At 61.5% G+C, this 20619-nt stretch overlaps 1 protein-coding gene across 45 annotated transcripts in view; it reads left to right on the top strand.

Moving 5' to 3' along the window:
- OBSCN (obscurin, cytoskeletal calmodulin and titin-interacting RhoGEF) overlaps positions 1–19479 on the top strand; it is a 158777-nt gene extending 139298 nt beyond the window's left edge. For 42 of the 45 annotated variants that reach the window (XM_053218847.1, XM_053218742.1, XM_053218689.1 and 39 more), the window contains 26 exons: positions 5411–5695; positions 6713–6809; positions 7050–7171; positions 7726–7838; positions 7985–8153; positions 8303–8384; positions 9120–9320; positions 9824–9884; positions 10272–10349; positions 10654–10826; positions 10972–10998; positions 11571–11723; positions 11821–11866; positions 12001–12078; positions 12464–14489; positions 14987–15064; positions 15382–15492; positions 15641–15808; positions 16723–16845; positions 17022–17192; positions 17626–17710; positions 17932–18171; positions 18399–18622; positions 18745–18820; positions 18954–19103; positions 19248–19479. In XM_053218847.1, the coding sequence (XP_053074822.1) occupies positions 5411–5695; positions 6713–6809; positions 7050–7171; positions 7726–7838; positions 7985–8153; positions 8303–8384; positions 9120–9320; positions 9824–9884; positions 10272–10349; positions 10654–10826; positions 10972–10998; positions 11571–11723; positions 11821–11866; positions 12001–12078; positions 12464–14489; positions 14987–15064; positions 15382–15492; positions 15641–15808; positions 16723–16845; positions 17022–17192; positions 17626–17710; positions 17932–18171; positions 18399–18622; positions 18745–18820; positions 18954–19103; positions 19248–19425 (5315 nt within the window). In that variant the 3' untranslated portion in view covers positions 19426–19479. Of the gene's footprint in view, positions 1–918; positions 962–2697; positions 4400–5410; positions 5696–6712; positions 6810–7049; positions 7172–7725; positions 7839–7984; positions 8154–8302; positions 8385–9119; positions 9321–9823; positions 9885–10271; positions 10350–10653; positions 10827–10971; positions 10999–11570; positions 11724–11820; positions 11867–12000; positions 12079–12463; positions 14490–14986; positions 15065–15381; positions 15493–15640; positions 15809–16722; positions 16846–17021; positions 17193–17625; positions 17711–17931; positions 18172–18398; positions 18623–18744; positions 18821–18953; positions 19104–19247 lie in introns of those variants that run through there. The other 3 variants (XM_053218865.1, XM_053218855.1, XM_053218858.1) reach the window with 2 other exon arrangements.
- The last annotated feature ends 1140 nt before the right edge of the window (positions 19480–20619 follow it).

The following is a 20619-nucleotide window of genomic DNA, read 5'->3' as shown; positions in this document are numbered from 1 at the left end:
GACTTTTTTGAGCATCCCACTCAGCTTTGTCCCTAGAATGGCAAAAGGGACTGTTGAGACCTAAGGGTACTGGTAGCCGCTGACTGCCTGCTGTCCAGCAGGGTGTGGTTGGGAGGGGGCATCTCTGTGGCAAACCTGGCCCTTCCCAGAAGTTGCAGAGGAAGAGACCTTGAGACAGGTTGGAATAGGTGCTGCTTGGTCCCAGATGAGTCCTATCCTGTCTCTGGGACTCTGATCCTCCATCTGCTGGCTCCAGAGGGGTAGAAAGGTAGGGTAATCAAGGCAGTTGAATTTGTAGGTAGCTTCTATGGGAAGACCTAAATTTCTCTACTCACTTAGAGCTCAGGACCCTGTCCAGGCATTTCTGGTTGCTCCTGATGGGATTTTCATGGCCTCATGCTACAAAGCTCATATGTGCCACCTCCCTGGAGAGATGTCTTTATTCTTTAGGAATTTTTATAAAACAGGGACCAGCCATCCCAGTTGCAGTTTGATTCCCATGAGCCATTCCTTTCCCCACGCCTAGCCTTCAGTTTTTGTCTGAGCAGTGGGACCTTAGGTTTGACAAAATCACAGGGCTCCCTGGCACATGAGCTGAAGAAAGAGCTGGAATTTCTGTGTGGACTGCCCAGATGGGGCCCCTACTCTTGCTACGGTCCCTGAAAGACCCTCATTTCCTCATGTTAGACACATTTGATGTTCTACTTCCTTATCCCCCAGACACTCGAAGAAGGCTCTGTCATCTCCATTTCAAAGATGACAACTGGGGCTTCAAGCTGAGACAGATAGGCCAGGCAGGGCTTGGATCCAGTGCTCCTAAGCCGAGCAGGTTACTACACTGCCATGCCATTCAAACAGCTCAGCTCCTGAGCGCTGGCTGATCTGTAACCCTGGCTATTCCGACTGTTTTCTTTGTAGTCACTGAGCAGGAGACTAAAGTCCCCAAGAAAACCATCATCATGTAAGTGCAGGCGTGTTCCTAACTTTCCTTCTGACTGCAGTGCCCCCTGCATGCCCACTAACCCACCTGGACCTTGCCTGTGTGGCCCGGCCACCTGCTTGTCTGACTACCTGCCCATATGGCTTTTGCTCACCATGCCAGCACAAAGTGCTGACTGCCAGCACTTTGCAGATGCTCCAGAGGGGACCCACATTCCCCTGGGGTCTTGACTAACTTCACACTTCACAGCTCTCTCTTACAGGGCCTCCATGGCTCCATTGCTTCCGCAGGGTAGACTTACTCTGTATACTTCACAGCAGTACACCCAGCTTGGACCCAGAATCACACCAGTTAGTTTGGAGCCGGGACTGAGAGCTGTTTCCCACAGTGGGCCAGAGGCAGAATTCTACTCAAAACCCTAGAATCTAGGACATTTCTGTCCAACAGAGCTTTCTGTGATGTTGGAAGTATTCTCTATGTTGCACACTACAAGAGCATCCACTAGCCATATGTGGCTGCCAAGTATTTCAAATGTGTCAAGTGTAACTGAAGAACTGAATGCTAGATTTTAGTTATTCTCATTAACTTGCATTTAATTAAAATAGTGTAACCCTAGTGGGCAGCACAGCTCTAGGTCCCTTACATGTCTCCAAGCCCAACCCTAGCATTAGGGAGATGGGGAAACTCACGTTCAGGGAAGAGGCTTGCTCAGGGTGTCTCATGATTGGAAGCCAACCGATAACCCATTTCCCCGGTGCCACGCCCGCCATCCCTTTCTTTGGTGCCTTCAAGGCTGGGGTTGTTGCTACTTAAATTACACAAGAGGTTTGGAGCTGAGTGAAACCACAGAAGGAAGAATTGGTTTTGACCTGGATGATCGGGAGGACTTCCACTAGAGGGTGTGTGCAGGTGGAGATTGTGGAAAAGCTTGCAAAAGCCAGGAGGCAAGAAAAACTGGTCTAAGACCAGATGGGAAACTCTGGTTAGTCCCCATGGACCTATGACCTCCTCAAGGGGCCTGAAGTTGTCCAAGTTATGGAGAATCTTATCATCAGACATTTGGTCAGATCCTGGGTTAACCCTTCCTCGACTTCCTCCCTCCTCCCCCAAGGCACGTTGCTGCCCCACAATACATGGGGTAGTAGTAAGTACCCCATCCCTGGAGCTATGCGACTGTGTCTGAGCTTTATACAGATTAACTCTATGTTTCATCCATGAAAGGAGCATCTCTATTATTTACATCTTATGGATGGCTCCTGATCTCTGAGGGCTCACTGGGGTAACCCACATGATATAAAGCATAAGGCACTGGTGGGATGGACAAGGAAGGCCATATGGCTATGTCCCTGCATACCTTCCCATTAACTGCACAAAGAGCACTGGGATCTCCGAAGTGAGATGGTCATAAATGGAGGAGAGACTAGCACACAGAGACATTGTAAACCAGTCTCAGTCTGGGGTTTTGAGGCACCTTGTAATGTGGAATGGCCCTCCCCTGATGCCTCAACTCTTGTTTTGAGATATGCACGCTAGAGTTTGAGGTTAGCCAGATGGGGCTTTGTGCTTTGTTTCTTTGGTTCTCTGTAGGTTCCAGAGGTTGGGCTCAAGCACATGTGTAGGAGTTTGTGCAGTGTCACCACTTGCTTGTGAGGACACTAACCCAATCACTCATGTGGCCCCTGCATGTGCTGATGGTGCGGGCACTGAGCAAGGCTGCAGGTCTCTGTGCCCATTTCCTCTTGGCCCTCTCCCTGCAGAGAGGAGACCATCACCACCGTGGTGAAGAGCCCCCGTGGCCGGCGCCGGTCTCCCAACAAGTCCCCTTCCCGCTCGCCTTCTCGCCGCACTGCCAGCCCACCCAGGCCAGGCCAGTTGGCCCCCGAGGTGCTCTACTCACTGGGGGCCAGCCAGCCTCGAAAGCCTGAGGTGGAGCCAGGCTGGAGGCCCACTGTGCCCATGCTGTACGTGACGGAGCCTGAGTCCCACACACCGGCCCTGCCCCAGGGCACGAGGCCCCAACCCAAGTGGGTAGAGGTTGAGGAGACTATTGAAGTCCAGGTGAAGAAGACGGGCTCCAGGGGTGCATCTCCTTCCAGAGAGGCACCCGACAGCTCCACAGGGCTCCTCTTCACGATGTCAGGTGGGACACCCACAGGAGACCCCAATGCAAACAATTCCAACAACAAGTTACTGGCTCAGGAGCCCCAGGCCCAGGGCAGAACCATAGTCAGTGCTGGAGAGCCTCTCACCTTCTGCATGGACGCTGGGCCAGAGGAGACCCCTGAGCCTTTCCCTCCCCAAGCAGCTGAAGAAGAGGCTCCCCTGGAGGAGATGGAGGAAGGAGGTGCCCTCCTGACAGAGGAGCCTCAGGGCACCAACAGCCTTTGGAGCCGTGACCCCAAGGTCCTCACACACGACGGCCGAGTGCTGACACTGGCTGACCTGGAGGATTACGTGCCCCAGGAGGGGGAGACCTTCGGCTGTCATGGCCCAGTGCCCAGCACTTCTGATGACCCACCCTGTGAGGTCTCTGTGCTTCAGAGAGAGATCAGTGAGCCCACTGTGGGGCGGCCTGTCCTGCTCAATGTGGGGCGTCCCCTGGGCCCACGAGGCCCATCCAGCTTTTTCAGTCACCGGGAAGTGTCTCCGTCAGGGCCTCAAGTCCTTGGCCCCAGTGGAGTCTCCTTCTGTGTGCAGGAGGTGCGGGCTGGGGGTGCTACCTCCTGGAAGCCGTCCTTCTGCACCCAGGTCCAGCGGTCTGCAGACAGTGGCCAGAGCAGCTTCAAAACAGAGGTTTCCACCCAGACAGTCAGCTTTGGGACAGTGGGTGAGACGGTCACTCTGCACATCCACCCAGATGGGGACAAGGCCCCCAGCCCCTCCCAGGGTTGAGGCCATAAGCGTCAGGGGCTTGGCTGTCAGGCACCCTGATGCAGCCAGTGTGGCTGTGTGGAGGAAGCCAGTGCCCCATGGATATGTGTGCTCTGATCCTCCCCTCCACTCTCCAAGAACTCAGGGCTGGAGCCTGCCTGCCCCTTCTACCCCAGGCACTTGCTACCTCACAAGGCCTGGTCTGGCTGAGGACACTGCACACAGATCTGGAGTCTCAGAAAGTACAGAAGCCTCTGAAGAGTACAGGCTGGAGAGACTCATGGACTGCAGCTCTGGGCTCAGGGCTCTAGACATAAGTCAGGGACACTGTATCTGTCTGGCCATGTTCACAAGGCCGGGATGTCAGGTTTGTCCTGTCTGCTCCAGGCTAGGGTCCTGGTCTTCCTCTCAGGTGGGGGCTCCCCAGTCGCATCTTCACCATGAACATTTGTCTTGGCCTCTGGGAGGCCTGTGCGGGGCACAGCCCTGCAGGCCCTCCTGAGCCTTTCTGCAGGGTGGACCAGGGTCTGTGCATGGGAAGTGGCCCATCAGATGGCCCCGATGATGATAATAAACTGGTTCCCTGCACTGTGTCTTCTCTGCTTTCTTGCTTCTCTGCCTGGTGGCTCCGGCGACTTGTTGGGGAGGGCCTTCTATGTCTGGTCCTGGGGACCACCAGTAGCAGCCCTTGGTGGGCACCTGACACCAGCCTGTGGGTTCTGGCCCATCCTAGGGTCCCTGGGTGGAGGCGTGACAGCTCGCCGGTGTAGCTTGCTCACACAGGCTGTGTGGCTGGTGATAGGTGCTACCTTGTGACAAGACTAGTGGTCATTCCCAGCCCTCTGGAGGCTGAGCAGCCCTCCCTACCATCTGTGCGGGGGGGGTTGTTGGTGAGATGGGCACAGAGGTTGTGATGTGTTCGGGGATGAGGTCTGAGGATACAGAATATGAACAAGAGAAAAAGTCTGGGGTGAGGGGAGAGCTCCAGGCGGGGGGACCTGCTGGGAATGGAGTGGTAGGCATCCCTGGGCATGTGTGAGGCTGTGGTGTGACCATAGGAAGAATGACCCCCAGGTGGGGGAGGAAAATGCACCAGGAGCTAGAGGCAGGGAGCCAACAAGGATACAGTGGCCTCAGTGGGGCTAGGCTGCAGGTGGAGGGGAGGCTGCTGCCATGCATGGCTGGCCTGGGAGGGCAGGAAGGACCCCTTGGCCCCTGACAACATCAGGCTGTTCCCAGGCTTCCCTAGCGTGTGGGGCTGGGTTCCCTTGGGCCTGGGTGGCCCAGTACCCTGGGGTCTGGAGTGGACCATGGTGTGGAGGCCAGTCCCAGGGTGAAGGTATGGGATGAACTGAGACTGAGGGGCAGGACCAAGACAGAGGGCAGGTGTCCAGACCCACCTGTGCCCAGAGGAGCCCCCATGTTTTCAAAAGTCCTGGGCTCACTGCCTTGAGTGTGTGGTGGGTCAGATTGGTGGGAAGGGCAGCTTGGAGTCAGCTCACTGGGGCAGCCTCTGAGGACTGGGACAAGGTTTCTGGCGCCCTCTTCTTGGGCCCAGGCCACGCCTCACCCCTACACGCTGACCCGCCTCTCCCACAGATGCTGCTGCCCCTCCCCCAGTTGCCCTGGAGCCAGCAGACAAGGAGATCACGTCTGTTCCAAGGATGCTGGTGTGCCCCGAGGCTCCAGGACCCTCCACAGGGGACCACGCTGGCCCCATCCCTGGCCCTGGGGGGCCACCCAAACACCAGGAGGCTGGCCCCAAACTCCTAGGCACGGAGGTTGCAGATGCATCTGGTGAGGCCCAGTGGCCTCAGGCTGACCACAAAGTGCCACCTGCTCTCAGGGTCCCCCCTATGCTGGCTTCAACCTTGGCCACCCCAGGTATCCATCTTATTCAGGTGAATGGGAAGAGCCCTGGGGACCCTGACATCCCAATGGCCCCATGCACTGGGGGACCTGGACAAGGCCCAGTTTAGCTCAGCCTCAGGCTCCCCAACTGTGAAGCTATAGGCAGGAGGTGGGTGCTGGGAGGTTCTTCCCACCCTGAGTACATCTGTCCTGGAAGCCAGAGGCTTTGGTGGTAGCCCTGGGCACAGAGCCTGAGTGCCCTGTGCTTCTGGGTAGGTGAGAAGGAGCGGGGGAGGAGGGGGGGAAGAGGAGGAGTGGAAGGAGGGAGGAGAAGAAAAAGGAGGGAGGAGGAGGTGAGGGAGGAGATGGAGAGGAGGAGGGAGGGAGAAGAAGAAGAGAGAGGAGGAAGAAGGAAGAAGAGAGAAGAGAGAGGAGGAGATGGAGGAGGGAGGAAGGGGGAGGAGGAGGGAGGAAGAGAGAGGAGGGGAGGGAGGAGGAGGATGAAGGAAAGGGGGAAGAGGGAAGAAGAGGGATGAGAGGGAGGAAGAGGAGTAAGGAGGAAGAGGAGGGAGAAAAGAAAGGAGGTGAGGGAGGAGGAGAAGGAGGAGAAGGAGGAAGAAAGGAGGAGGAGGGAGAGGGAGGAGGAAGGAGAGGAGAGGTAGACCCCCTCACCAACACCCTGGCCTGATGAGACCCCCCCTAGGGATGCTGCCTTGGGGCCCCTCCCCCCCCAGAAGCTGCTGCACCTGGCTGTCAGAATGGCCCTTGTCTGGGTAGCTGGGACCCTGTTGCGTGGCTGCTGGCCCAGGCCAGAAGCTAGGACAGGAGGGTGCATTGGCTCCTGGGCTCTGCAGGGAGGTCAGGACCCCTGGGTTTGGAGGAGGGTAGTCCCTGTCTGTTCTTACCCACAGGGGCCCTGTGCTCCCACAGTCCCTCCTCCGCCTTGTGCTCCCACCCTCTGGGCCTGCAGAATGACATGGGGACACATAGTGAGGGGCAGTCCCAGCTCCATCCCAAGTTCCCTCTCACTAAGCCCCTGTCTCCTACTAGCTGAGCCTCAGAAGGTGCCAGAGCCTCTTCCCCAGGAGGGCCAGGAGCAGGACTTGGGGGCCCATGCTGAGGCCCAGGGACGCACTGTGCCCATCCGGTAACCTTGGCGTGCTGGGTGGGTGTAGTTCATGAGGGGACATCCCAGGGTCAGGGCACAGAGGAGAGACTGCTCTCAGGGTGAGGGGTGGAGCCCTCGCCTCACCCGGGGCTGGGTCTCCTCTTTGTGCATCCCCTAAAAGTCTGCTGTAGTGCGGGGGGGGGGGGGTGGGGGGCAGAGCTGCCCACACACCAGGGGTGTAGGAGAAGAGCAGACACTCATCCAGCTCCATGACCACAGGATGGAGGGTACAGCCTGGCCGGGAGCAGGAGCAGTGGACCTATGGGACATCCACAGCCAGGTGTTCATGGAGACCACGCATCGGACATACGTGTACCAGGCCAGCGACACGGGTGCCACAAGTAGGCAGGGGCTTAGTGGGTCATGTCTGTGTGTGCTCCCAGTGCCCTGGACTGGGGGAGGGACGCTTGTGCAGAGGAACCTGCAGAGCCACCTGGCCTGTCCCAGCCTTGCTGGGGCGGGGTAGGTGTGGGGAGCTCTCTGCCCCTGTGTCCCCCCAGGGAGAGGTGAGGGCTGTCACCTGGGAGGGTTGAGGGGCTGAAGGTAGTGAACTGTTTGCTGGGGGCCACCTTCTCCAGCAGGCGTCGACATGCTCTGCACACCCTGCCCTTGGACAGCTAGGAGAGACATAGGCTCATGGGAAGGAGGCACTTCCTGACCATCAGGGGCCTGGGCAGAGTCAGGAGGGGGGCGCCCCCATTAGGGAGGCAGGTGGGCTCTTGTTGCTCCAGGGTGTATCACAAGGCTTGGGGGTATCAGGACAGGCGTGGGTGGGTGGTCAATGCTGGCCCACTATAGGGGGGCAGTCTCTGACTGCAAGGCCCAGCTCCAAGACTCAATGTGGGCTGAGGACACAGCCTGGACCTCTCTCCATGGGCTCCCTCCTGCACCCCAGGGCCCCCATCCATGCAGGTCACCATCGAAGACGTGCAGGCACAGAGGGGCAGCACCGCGCAGTTCCAAGCAGTCATCGAGGGCAACCCGCAGCCCACAGTGACCTGGTACCGGGTAGGGACAGGCACCGGGCTGGGGGCCGGGACTGGCGAGTGTGTAGCATTCCCACCCAACAGCAAAGCACTTGCAGTAGGGCGGGGGCGGGATACAGTCCATCCCCAGGTTGGGCTGACAGCCGCCCCGCCCGCCTGTGCCCCCAGGATGATGCCCAGGTGGTGGGCGGACCCCGGCTCAGCCAGCATCGGGAAGGGACTACCTACTCCCTGCTGCTAAGGGATGTGACCCAGCAGGACGCAGGCGTCTACACCTGCCTGGCCCAAAACGCTGGTGGCCAGGTGCTGTGTAAAGCGGAGCTGGTGGTCCACGGGGGTGAGTCCGGGGAACCCTCCTCGAGGGCATGGGACGGGTGTGGTCTGCAGCCTCCCTCAGGCTCCAGCATAGTCCGTCCAGCACAGAGACGCTCCAGTTGGGGGTAAGTGGACATAGTTACACCTACGACTCCCGTTCTTCGACTACAGGAGACAGCGAGCCTGACACTGAGAAGCAAAGCTATCGAAGGAAGCTGCACTCCTTCTACGAGGTCAAGGAGGAAATTGGAAGGTATTGTCCACAAACGCAGCCCCAGGAGAGGGCCGCTCCTCGACACCCCCGCGACACAGAGCCCCTTCCCCCCACTCTCCGCCCTGGGAGCCCCCAGCACCTCCTGGAACCCCTGCGCCCCGCGGACCCCTGAATCCCTGGAACTCCATCCCTCAGCCCCCGCCTCCCAGAGCTCTTTCCTCCCAATCTCCGCCCCCGGAACCCCCAGGATCCTGGAAACCCTGCGACCCGGGAACCCCTGCGCCCCAGGAACCCCGCCCACCACGGAGCACCTGCCTTCTCCCCCGGGAGCCCCCAGCACCCCTGGAACCCTTGGTCCCCGGGTACCCTTGCGTCCCCTGAACTCCGCCCCTCAACCTCCACCTCCCAGAGGCCCTTCCTTCAAGTCCCCGCCCCCAGCCCCCCGGGAGCCCCAGCTTCCCGGGACCCCGCCCCCACGGAGCACCAGCTTTCTCCAGAGCCGCCAGTATCCCCTGGAACCCCTGCGCCTCGGGACCCCGCCGTCCACGAAGCACCCTCTTTCCCGCCCCCCTGTTCTCCGGAAATTCCGCCTCTCAGGAGCTCCACCCCTCCCGCTGACCCAACGGCACGGGCACCCCCACCCAGAACCCAGTCCCCCAGAAACCTCCTTCCCTGGGGGACCCTCGTGACCACAGCTCTCCGGAACTCCACCGCTCCTCCAACCCCGTCCTGGGGAACCGGTGCGCGCCCCCAGCGTGGCTCCCCTCCTCCCAGGGGCGTGTTCGGCTTCGTGAAGAGGGTGCAGCACAAGGGAAACCAGATGTTCTGCGCGGCCAAGTTCATCCCCCTGCGGAGCAGGACGCGCACCCAGGCGTACCGCGAGAGGGACATCCTGGCCACACTCAGCCACCCGCTGGTCACAGGGCTGCTTGACCAGTTTGAGACCCAGAAGACCCTGATCCTTGTCCTGGAGCTGTATCCCACAGCCAGGCCAGAGGCCAAGGAAAGGGGCGCCCACGCAGACCCTTGGCAGGCATAGGTCCGAGGGCCCCAGCAGGGCCTGTTCTGCTATTCCTGGACACAGCCCTGGCCTTGTAGCTCGCGGTCCCCTGGCCCAGGAATTTTAGCAGAGCTGTGTCACAGGGTCCAAGACAAGCCCTCACTGGGCCATCCCATGCTCCACGGGGCCTTGCCCAGCAGGGAGGTCAGACTTATGGGCCACACTCAGCGCTAATGCTGAGGGTCCTCAGGCAGCCCACCCGAGCTCCAGGGAGGGGTGCACATGCTCTACTCACCCCTCCCACTCTGCTGCTGTCCTCTGACCTTGGCCCCCCTCCTTGGGGTCCCTGTCCCTCCCACCCTCCACAGTCTGAGCACCAACCTCCCCAGCTTGGCCCCCACCCCCACCCCAAGATAGGAGGTGTGTGTGGGGCCAGGTGGGTTCCAGACTCCAGAGCTTTCCTTGACCTGAGCCCCAGGTGCTCCTCAGAGGAGCTGCTGGACCGGCTGTTCAAGAAGAGTGTGGTGACCGAGGCTGAGGTAACTGCACAGTCTCCTGTTTTCCCTGGCCACACCCAGTACACCCCAGCTTGGAAACCTTCTGGGGTTCCTCCGGGCCTCATGGGGTGTGGCAGTTCCTCAGTAGGGCTCTCTAAGCCCTTCCATGCACCCCCCTTCCCCGGGGGGCCACTGCTTTCCTCTCCCAGTCACCACCTGGCTGGTGGGGCCCTCCCTCCTGAGACACCAGGTGCTTCCGGCTTTAGTCAGGCCCATCTGCTTTCCGGGCTGGAGGAATCCTCTGGCCTTGGGCTCTGGGAGGCTTTGCACACCACCTGCCCTGTGGGATCCGTGCCCAGCTCAGATCTGGGGGCGAGTGGAGCAGTAGGTGGAGGATGGACCTCCTCTGAGCCCTGGCCTCGGTTCCAGGTCAAGGTGTACATCCAGCAGCTGGCAGAAGGGCTGCATTATCTGCACGGCCAGAGCATTCTCCATTTGGACATAAAGGTGCTTGACCTTCTTGGGGCCCCGCAGGGACCAGGGAGGGACCCTGAACATGGGGGGGCGGGTAGATGCAAGTCTAGCACTTCCAGACTCTCTGGGGATGCAGAGTGATATCAGGTGGGGTACAGCTCGGATGAACTGGAAGCTGTCCCCAAATAGCACTAAAACCTACCCCAAGACTGCCCACTGTCCCACCAGCATCACCGTTGCCTTGGGAAAGCCCTTCACAGACCCCTGTGTGTTCCCTGCGGCCCTGGGAGCCCCTCCTTAGGGCATGGCCTCCCCTCTCCCTGACTGTGTCTCACAGCCCCCAAATATCCTGATGGTGCATCCCGCTCGGGAGGACATTAAAATCTGCGACTTCGGCTTTGCCCAAAAAATCACCCCAGTAGAGCCACAATACAGCAAGTATGGCTCCCCAGAGTTTGTATCCCCTGAGATCATTGAGCAGACTCCTGTGAGCGAGGCCTCGGACATCTGGTAAGTGAGTGGCCACTGGGGATGCCAGCAGCCCCCGCCCCACACACAGTCGCTGCCCCTCCTCCCACACCCCCCAACTCTGAGCATACCCTTTGCCCGAAGCCCAGGCATGGGATGACTCAAGACTGTGCTTTTGCTCCTGCAGGGCCATGGGGGTCATCTCCTATCTCAGGTAAGCAGACACCTGCCTCTGTCAACCACCCCCTCTGAAACCAAGCGCCGATCCCTTCCCCATCAGACCCATGACAAGCCACGTGCACTACTGGCTGCTTCCCAGATCAAAGACCCAAGACCCACAGGGCAGCTATTATGGGAACCAGTGGTCAGCCAACTCTGATAAGTGGTTTCTGCTGCACTCTTTTCTTACACACTGTGGACCAGAGGAGCTTGGCCGGGTCACCAGGCAAAGCACTGAGCTGTTTCCCTAAAGGGTCTGCCCAGAGCCTCCTCATTACAGTTACAGCTGCCCTCGAGGAGGCTGCTGGTGTAGATTGAGCCTGGATCCCACCTCACGCTAAGGCTGGGTACATACTCCAGGTTGACCCTTGATCCCTGTCCCAGGCTGAGCGTGGATCTCTGGGCAAATATTGGCCATTTCTGGGACTCTCAGGGCTGGATGGGAGTGGCTCTGTGGCCACTGGGGGCCTTGTAAAAGACCCAGCACTGTTTGCTCTGGCCACCTGCTCCCTATGCATCCAGAAATCCAGGTCACTTCTGAAGGCAAAGTCATGTCTCTGCTTTCAGCCTGACCTGCTCGTCACCATTTGCTGGTGAGAGTGACCGAGCCACCCTCCTGAATGTGCTGGAGGGGCGGGTGTCTTGGAGCAGCCCCATGGCTGCCCACCTCAGTGAGGATGCCCAGGAATTTATCAAGGCTGCCCTGCAGAAGGCCCCAGAGTGAGTGTGCCACCCTTTCCCCACCCCGGGTTCTCACAGGCCTGCCCCTGGGGCAGCTGATCACCTGGCCTGACGCCTGGCCTTCTTCTCCTCTCAGGGCCCGACCCAGCGCAGCCAAGTGCCTGGCCCACCCTTGGTTCCAGGTGAGCAGGCTGAGCCCAAGCAGGCCTGCACAGGGAGGGAAACAGGCCATGGGGCTGGGGAGGCGGAGGTCTGCGTGGACCACAGGGTGCACCAGGGTCTGCCCTCACCGTCTCTGTCACCTGGGCCCTCTCAGAAGTCCGTGCCCGCGGAGGAGGCCCACTTCATCAACACCAAGCAACTCAAGTTCCTGCTAGCCCGCAGCCGCTGGCAGGTGAGCAGTGCAGCCTCGCGGAGGGGGTGAGGGTTAAGGTTAGACCCCCCAAAAATGCTGAAGAGGGGGCAGAGCTGCGAGGTGGGGGCTGGAGGCCCGCAAGGAAACCAGGCCCCGAGGGCTGGCTGTGTGTCCCCGCAGGGCCTGGGAGAAAGAGAAGCCAGGCTGGGGCATGCGCTCTCTGAGCCCCTGGGGCGGGTCTGGGAGGAGGTGCGTGCCACGCGCAACGTCCCAGCCTGGGCAGGAACAGAACGACACAGCCCTAGGGGATGAGGAGTGGAGCTTGTAACGCGCTCCAGTTCCTGGGTGCCCCTTCAGGGACCACTAGGAGCCGCAAAGCGGGCGGACACACGGCTCACGCACCCCTGTACCCCGCAACCCCCAGCGCTCCCTGATGAGCTACAAGTCCATCCTGGTGATGCGCTCCATTCCCGAGCTGCTCCAGGGCCCGCCCGACAGCCCGTCCCTCGGGGTGGCCCGGCACCTGCACGAAGGCGCCAGCGCCGCCTCCAGCAGCTCGTCCTCGTCCTCCGACAACGAGCTGGCACCCTTCGCCCGGGCCAAATCGCTGCCGCCCTCTCCGGTGACCCATTCCCCGCTGCTGCACCCGCGGGGCTTCTTGCGGCCCTCCGCTAGCCTGCCGGAGGAGGCCGAGGCTTGTGCGTCTGCCGCCGCGGCGCCTCGGCCGGCGTCGCCCCCAGGTGCAGAGGTGCCTGCTGCCCCGGGCTGCGTTCCCCGGCAGAGCGTCATCCGCAGCCTCTTCTACCAGCAGGCAGGCGAGGCCCCGGAGCGCGGAGGCCCCGCCATGGGCGGCAGGCGGCACCCCGCCCGGCGGAGGCACCTGCTCAAGGGCGGCTACTTCGCAAAGGCCCTGCCCGGCCTGCGGGAGCCGCTGCTGGAGCATCGCGCGCTGGAGGAGGAGGCCGCCCGGGAGGAGCAGGCCGCTCTGATGGCCAAAGTGCCCTCCTTCGAGACCGCCCTGCGGCTGCCTGGCTCCAGCGCCCGAGTGGCACCCGGCCGCAGCCGATCCCTGGAGCTCGACCGGCCACACTCCACCAGCTCCTCCACTGAGGCCTGTGGCGGGGGGCAGTGCCCTGCCCCAGGCCTCTCAGGCCTCCAGATAGCCTCAGGGGAGAACCTGCCAGGAGGGGTCACATGTGCCCAGGAGATGCAGCGTCCAGAGGGATCCCAGCAGGGGCCAAGACTACTGCCATCCATCGGGGGCCTCCCAGGGGCTGCTCAGCAAGAGGGGTCATCCCAGGACAGCTGTGGGTGGCAGCCCACCCCTTCCTTCCAGCCCCAGCGGGGTCCCGCTCCCCTGCAAGGCTGTGGCCCCCCTAAGGCTGTTACACCACAACTTTCTGGCTCCTTCCCTTCAGAGCAGGGCACGGGGCCCCTCTGGGCATCCTCCAGCCCCTTCCTCTCGGGGGAGACCCAGGCTCCCCTCTCCCCAGCCCAAGAAAGCTGCCAGCCAGGCTCTATGGAGAGTCCAAAGGACACTTGTCTCCCTGGGAGGCTGAGTCCCCCTAGCTCCTCAGGGTTGGCTTCCCAGGTGGGCACGGGGCCTGGTCCCTCCCAGGATGCCACCCTGGAGCTGGAGGATGCATCAGAACCGGAGCCCAGCCCACAGCGGCCTCAGGAACAGGCCACCATGCGGAAGTTCTCCCTGGGGCAACATGGGGGCTACGCAGGAGTGGCGGGTTATGGCACCTTTGCCTTTGGTGGGGATGCAGGGGGCATGCTGGGGCAGGGTCCCCTGTGGGCCAGGATGGCCTGGGCCACCTCTCAGTCCTCAGAGGAGCATGATGACACTGGGGCTCAGAGCCCACCCCCCCAGGCCAGTGCAGCGCCCCTTCCCGAGGGCAGCAGGGCACCCCCAAGGGCCTCCCCAGAGCTGAGCTCGTGGGAAGACTTCGGCAGGGGCTCCCAGGTGTCCCTGGTGCAGATCCAAGACCTGTCTGGGGACTCAGAAGCAGCGGACACTGTGTCCCTGGACATCTCAGAGGTGGAGCCTGCCTACCTCAACCTGTCCGACCTGTATGACATCAAGTACCTCCCTTTTGAGTTCATGATCTTCAGGAAGGTCCCCAAGCCTGTGGAACCAGAGTCACCTTCCTCCTCGGAATCCGAGGCAGAGGAGGAGCTGGCTGAGTTCCCAGAGGCCACGTGGCCCTGGCCAGGCGCACTGGGTCCACCAGCCAGCCTGCAGATCACAGAGGAGCCAGAGGACATGGAGACCCTGCTCGGGGAGGCCACTGGCAGTAGGAAGCGGAAATGGTCACCCCCCTCCGGTGGCCTCTTCCACCTCCCCAGGAGACACACGCTGGAGGAGCCCCTGGAGCTGGGACTGCGCAGGAGGGTGAGGGCCTCGGTGGCCCACATCTCCCGCCTCCTGAAGGGCAGGCCGGAAGGTGACTTCCCCACCCCACTCCACCCCCTCCCTGCAGGTAGTAGGTGTCTTGTTTGCACTTTGGGGCACCTCGCCGCCTCCGTGGCTGGGAAGAGCTGGGTGACACAGAAGCCACTCTGCTCCAGGGTCCTCTCCCCTGCCCCACATGGGGGCCTCTGTTTCTGAGGTCTCCTGTGTGGCCTCAACCCGCAACCCCCGTGTGCATCTGAGGTCCCTGTGTTGGGACCTGAGAAGGCTTGGAGACACTGGTACAAAGAGAATCAAACCAGTCCTGGCCTCCCCAGGCACCCATGGCCCCCAAGTCTTACCTGCCCCTGGTGCCCTTGCCCAGGACAGGCTGATCCTGACAGGGGTCAGAAGGGGGTGGTCTCTGCAGCAAGTTTAGCTCATTTGCAACAAAAGTCTGTGGGATCTGGGCTCTTGTGCCCTGTGTGGGAGTCCACTGTGGGTGGCAGCTGGGCCCCTTAGGTGTGACTTCTGGAGGCCTCCTCCCTGCAGGTCTGGAGAAAGAGAGCCCCCCCAGGAAGAAGGCAGGCCTGGCTTCCTTTCGGCTGGGCCTGAAAAGCAAGGACCGAGGTGGGTGTGCTGCCCTGGGGGGCCGAGCCGCACTGCAGCTGAGGGGACCCAGCTGTGGGGGACGGGAGCCCCTCCTCAGTGCCCAGACCAGTGCGGGGGACAAGCTTACATCCACGGGGGCTGGAGCCCAGATAGGTGAGGGGGGGTGCTCTGGTCCCATTATTGGGGCAGTTCTGGAGGACTTTCTGGGGCAGGTGCTAGTGTTAAAGATGAGCTGAGTGAGGGTGGGCTTCCCCAGCATCCCTGCCTCAGGGGTCCAGGTTCTCAGGTTGGGGATCATCTCTGAAGGCTCCCCTGCCTCCCTTCCTGCTCCCCAGCGCCATCCTTTCTAAGGGAGCTCTCAGATGAAACGGTGGTCTTGGGCCAGTCAGTGACTCTTGCCTGCCAAGTGTCAGCCCAGCCAGCTGCACAGGCCACCTGGAGCAAAGGTAAGGAGGTGTCCTGGGGCTGGGGTGCAGGAAGGAGGAGGGCACTGCTCTCACTGTACAGAGGGAACCTGAGGCCCCAGGAGGGCATGGGTCTCCAGGCAGGGTGCATATTTGAGCTGCTCCCCAGGTCTGCTCTGTCCTGCTGCAGATGGGACTCCCCTGGAGAGTAGCAGCCGCCTCCTTATCTCCTCCACACTCAAGAACTTCCAGCTCCTGACCATCCTGGTGGTGAATGCTGATGACCTGGGAGTGTACACGTGCAGCGTTCGCAACACGCTGGGGACTGCGGCCACCACGGCCATCCTCCGGAAGGCAGGTGGGTGCACCGTGCCAAGCCCTCTGGGTGGAGACAGGGAGAGGGGCCACCCCACATGCCACTGCCTCCTTCTGGAGGTTTCCTCCAGGCCCACGGAGGCAGAGGAGGGGATGAGACTCTTCTGGGGTGCCTGGAGACCCCTTATCACTTTGAGGGTGGGTTTATGCCGGGCCCCTCTGCTGGAGGCCTACAGAATGTGACGGTCACCAGCCAGTTGTGCACACCCCAGCACACTGGCAAGCCTGGAGGGGCCACAGAGGGTAGGAGTCCGCTCTGCAGGCTGGAACCCCCAGGATGGGAGGCAGAAGGCAGGAGGCAGGGTGGCCCACCTGGCCCAGCCCTTTCCCCTGCCCTTCTGGGCGTGGGGGGGGGGGTGCTCCTCTCCTTGCATTTCACACCCATTTCCTCCCAGTTCTTCTAGCCAATGGAGGACCAGGCTGCTTCCCAGTTTGTATTTCTATTACGGTCAAACTATGATCTCAAAAACAGTGCATGGGACCCCAAACAGGGGCTGTGGGTGCAGCCCTCGGGCCCTGGCTTAATTCTCAGCAATGGCCAACCAGCAGGTGTTTGTCAGGTGAACCTGAGCAGCCAGGACAGGCCTCCCTGTGGGGGGCCTGGCACTGGCAGAGGGCTGTCCCTGAGGGCCACTCCACGGGCTTCCTGAGTACATGGTGGGAAGGGAGCCTGGCAGGGTACACACCTACCAAGGCCCCCACCACAGGAGGCCCTGGGCCCTTCTACTTACTGGTCAGTGCTGGAAGGGGACCCCGAACGAATGGGACTAGGGGATGGTGGGCTCAGGGTCCTGGCTGCAGGTGTAGGAGGGCAAGGCAGGGCGGGCAGGGGCTCTGAGCTGCATCGGAAGCCCTGGAAAGGCCCCCCCACCCTGACTGCTGACTGTGGCCCCGCAGAGCGCCCCTCGTCTTCCCCCCGCCCGGACATCGGGGAGGTATATGCCGATGGGGTGCTGCTGGTCTGGAAACCCGTGGAGTCATACGGCCCCGTAACCTACGTTGTGCAGTGCAGCTTGGAAGGTGCGAGCCATCCCGGTGTCCCCCGGGTGCCCATCGGGGAAGCCTGCCTGGCTGGGGGGCCTCAGGCAGAGCCCAGCCAACTCCGTGCTCCCTCTGGGAGGGGTCTGTCCACCCCCTGGCCCTGGGGAGGGGGGCCTTGGGCTAGTGCTCACCCATGCCCCTCCTGTGTGGCCCAGGTGGCAGCTGGAACACCCTGGCTTCTGACATCTTCGACTGCTGCTACAGCGCCAGCAAGCTTTCGAGGGGCGGCACATACATCTTCCGCACGGCCTGCGTCAGCAAGGCGGGCATGGGTCCTTACAGCAGCCCCTCAGAGCCGGTCCTCCTGGGAGGGCCCAGCCACCTGGGTGAGCCTGCTGGGCGGGGCGGTGGCCATGCGCTATCACTCCAGTCACACGTACTCTCTGGGATGCTTTTTAAATTTATTTTTGTTTTATTTATTTTTGAGAGAGAAAGAGCATGAGCAGGGGAGGGGCACAGAAAGGGAGAGAGAATCCTAAGCAGGCTCTGAGCTGTGGGTTTGAACTCACCAACCATGAGATCATGACAAGAGCAGAAATCAAGAGTCAGACGCTTAAGGGACTGAGCCCCCGGGACTGCCCCTAGGAAAGTTTGGTTTAACCTGTAGGTCCCTGCATCTCCATGGCCCAAGGAATGAGGTCAAAGTGTGGGGATTCACAGAAGGGCCCCTGTCAGGGTGCCTGGGAAGGGGGAGAGGAGACGAGGTGGGGGGAGCTGGGGCTGGAGGGGTGCCTCCATCACTGACTCCTTCTCCCGTAGCCTCTGAGGAGGAGAGCAGCGCCTCGCGGCCAGCCCAGCCCCTCCCCAGCACGCAGACGTTCGCCTTCCAGACGCAGATCCGAAGGTAAAGGGAAGGCGGACCTCCCCGCCACAGCCCACCACCCCGCTGGCCCAGCCTCCCTCCCCACTTGGCGCCTCCACCCAAGTTTGGTTCAGAGCCTCTGTGCCGTCCTCCCCCTTCCCGGAAGGCTCTGGTCACCTCCCGCTGGGCTTGCTTTACTGATACTGGGAAGGAGGGTGCGTGGGGGGTGTCCTCACAAGCCTGGCCGGTGCCCCCTCGTCCAGGGGCCGCTTCAGCGTGGTGCGGCAGTGCCGGGAGAAGGCCAGCGGACGAGCGCTGGCCGCGAAGATCGTTCCCTATCGCCCCGAGGACAGGACTGCCGTACTGCGCGAATACGAGGCTCTCAAGAGCCTGCGCCACCCGCACCTGGCCCAGCTGCAGGCCGCCTACCTCAGCCCCCGGCACCTGGTCCTCATCTTGGAGCTTTGCTCGGGACCCGAGCTGCTCCCCTGCCTGGCGGAGAGGTGAGGGGTGGCCTGCCTACTGGTCCCGGGGCGGGAATGTAAAGAGCGTCGGAGCGCGGAGGGGAGCGCGCTGCGTACCACCTCCGGGCTCCGCCTCCACCGACCAGCCCACGTCCCGGAGCTTTAGCAGAGCGGGGGTGCCCCTCCCAAGGCCACGGGCAGGGCTCGTGTCTCCGCGCCCCTTCTGCCGTGGACAGAGCCGAGTCCCTCTTCTCACGCGCCCCCAGGGTCTCCTACTCAGAGTCGGAGGTGAAGGATTACCTATGGCAGATACTTAGCGCCGCCCAGTACCTGCACGCCCAGCGCATTCTGCATCTGGACCTCAGGTCCGAGAACATGATCGTCACCGAATACAACTTACTCAAGGTCGTCGACCTGGGCAACGCCCAGAGCCTCGCCCAGGAGAAGGTCCTGCCCTCCGAGAGGTTCAAGGACTACGTGGAGACCATGGGTGCGCGGGGAGCGGACGCCAACCTGACCTGGGGGGAAGGGTGGGCCAGGAGGAAACCCCGCCCCCAGGCCTGCGTCCCTCCCCAGGCTCTCACCTGTGCCCTGACCTGTACTAACTCCCAGCTCCCGAGCTCCTGGAGGGCCAGGGTGCCGTCCCACAGACCGACATCTGGGCTATAGGCGTGACAGCCTTCATCATGTGAGTTCTCCAAGCGCAGGGGCGGAGGGGGGGGGGGGAGGGACTGGGCATCCACGGAGGGTTCTCCCAGACCCCCCGCTGTCCCCCCCCCACCCGATGGTTACCTGAGTCTCCTGATCCCCCACGCGCGCAGGCTGAGCGCGGAGTACCCGGTGAACGGTGAAGGGACACGCGGCCTGCAGAAAGCCTTGCGCAAGGGGCTCATCCGTCTGGGTTGCTGCTACGCGGGGCTGTCCGGCGGCGCGGTGGCTTTTCTCCGGAGCACGTTGTGTGCGCACCCCTGGTAAGGTGGCCGTCCCGTCCGTCGCATCACCTTGCGCTCCGCCCCGAGCCCAGCCCTCCCACCCCGCCTGGCCCACGCCCTACGTCCCTTCTCCGCTCGGTCTCCGCTCCCAGAGCTCAGCTGGTACCGTTTCCCTCTCTCCAGGGGCCGGCCGTGCGCGACCAGCTGCCTACAGTGTCCATGGCTAACCGAGGAGGGCCCTGCGGGCTCCCAGCCCGCGGCTGTCTCCTTCTCCACCGCGCCACTTCGAGCCTTCGTGCGCGAGCGAGAGAAGAAGAGGGCGCTGCTGTACAAGAAGCACAACTTGGCCCAGGTGCACTAAGCACCCGGCCTGGCAGAGAGGGCGTGTGTGTGATGGGGGGGTGGGAGGTCGCCCTTCTGGGCTGCGCCCCTCAGTCTCCGCTCTAGGACTCGCTGTATATGAACAGACAGGCCAATAAAAAAGCAGAACCGGATGAAGTGTTATCTCTTTCTTTGTGGGTTTGTTTGGAGAAGGAGGAGAGGGTTCCGCCACCTCACTTGGAGGTTGGGGGCCAATCAGACAGCAGAACTGCCCTTCCCTGTGGAATGGGTGGAAGTCAGGCATCCTGGTTCATGGAGTGGGGCATCCAGGGCACCCTCAATGGAGGTGACCAGCTCATCCAGCTTACAGTCCTGCGGAAACTGGGACAGTTGGTCCCCAGCCTCGCCCCACCAGCTGGCCCCCAAGGCACCTCTCCTGGGCTCCTGGATGCTCCAAAGTGCATGGATAGAAAATCATCAGCTTGGCCCCCATTGTCACCTCCCTGGCCTGGTGTGGCCTCCAGAATTGGCCACAGCAGCTCTATCTCAGTTGGAGGCAGAAAGGAGCCTGGTGGGTGACCAGCAGTCCCCCCCCCCCCAGAGGGAGGCAGAGGTGGATTCTTATACAGGAGGGCCGTAGAGGCTGAAGAAGGATCCTGAACCAGAGTCCCCCCAACCCCCTGCCTCCTGCTCCTGCTAGATGTTCTGGCCACTCTCACCGGGAAATCTCATTTGGAAAGAATGTGTGGTTCTGATGTGCCATGAGCACTTGCTGCCTTGTTTGATCTCTACCAGTTCTAATTCTAGTTTCGGTTAGGAATGGCCTCCCTCCAGCACTCCCTTCTGGAACAGGTCCACTGTGCCCAGGGACTCTGAGCCCTCTACTTAGAGTCCCTCCACAGTCCTGTAGCCCTGACCACTCTTGTTCAGACACACAGTGAACACACCTCTAGTCTCAGTCCTCATGATCTACATCTGAGCCCACTCCTTCCTCTCCATCACATGCTCATCCAGCCCCAGCTGGCTTGGCTCTGCACATGGGGACCCAGGTGAGACTTTGAGCAACCTGTCTTCTGAGACTGCATTTCTTTGGTAACCTCCTCTGTGTGATGTTCTGGGAGATATGTCCTTGTCTAAGCCTGTTTAGATCTAATTTTGCAGGGTCAGCCCAGCTCCAACTAGCACATGTTGAGAGATACTCACTGGGGCTGCAGAGAGGCAATGTCTCCTCCAG

The sequence above is a fragment of the Acinonyx jubatus genome, chromosome A1, assembly GCF_027475565.1.
Source record: "Acinonyx jubatus isolate Ajub_Pintada_27869175 chromosome A1, VMU_Ajub_asm_v1.0, whole genome shotgun sequence".
Classification (NCBI taxonomy): Eukaryota; Metazoa; Chordata; class Mammalia; order Carnivora; family Felidae; genus Acinonyx; species Acinonyx jubatus.
This window is presented reverse-complemented; position numbering and strand designations above follow the sequence as displayed.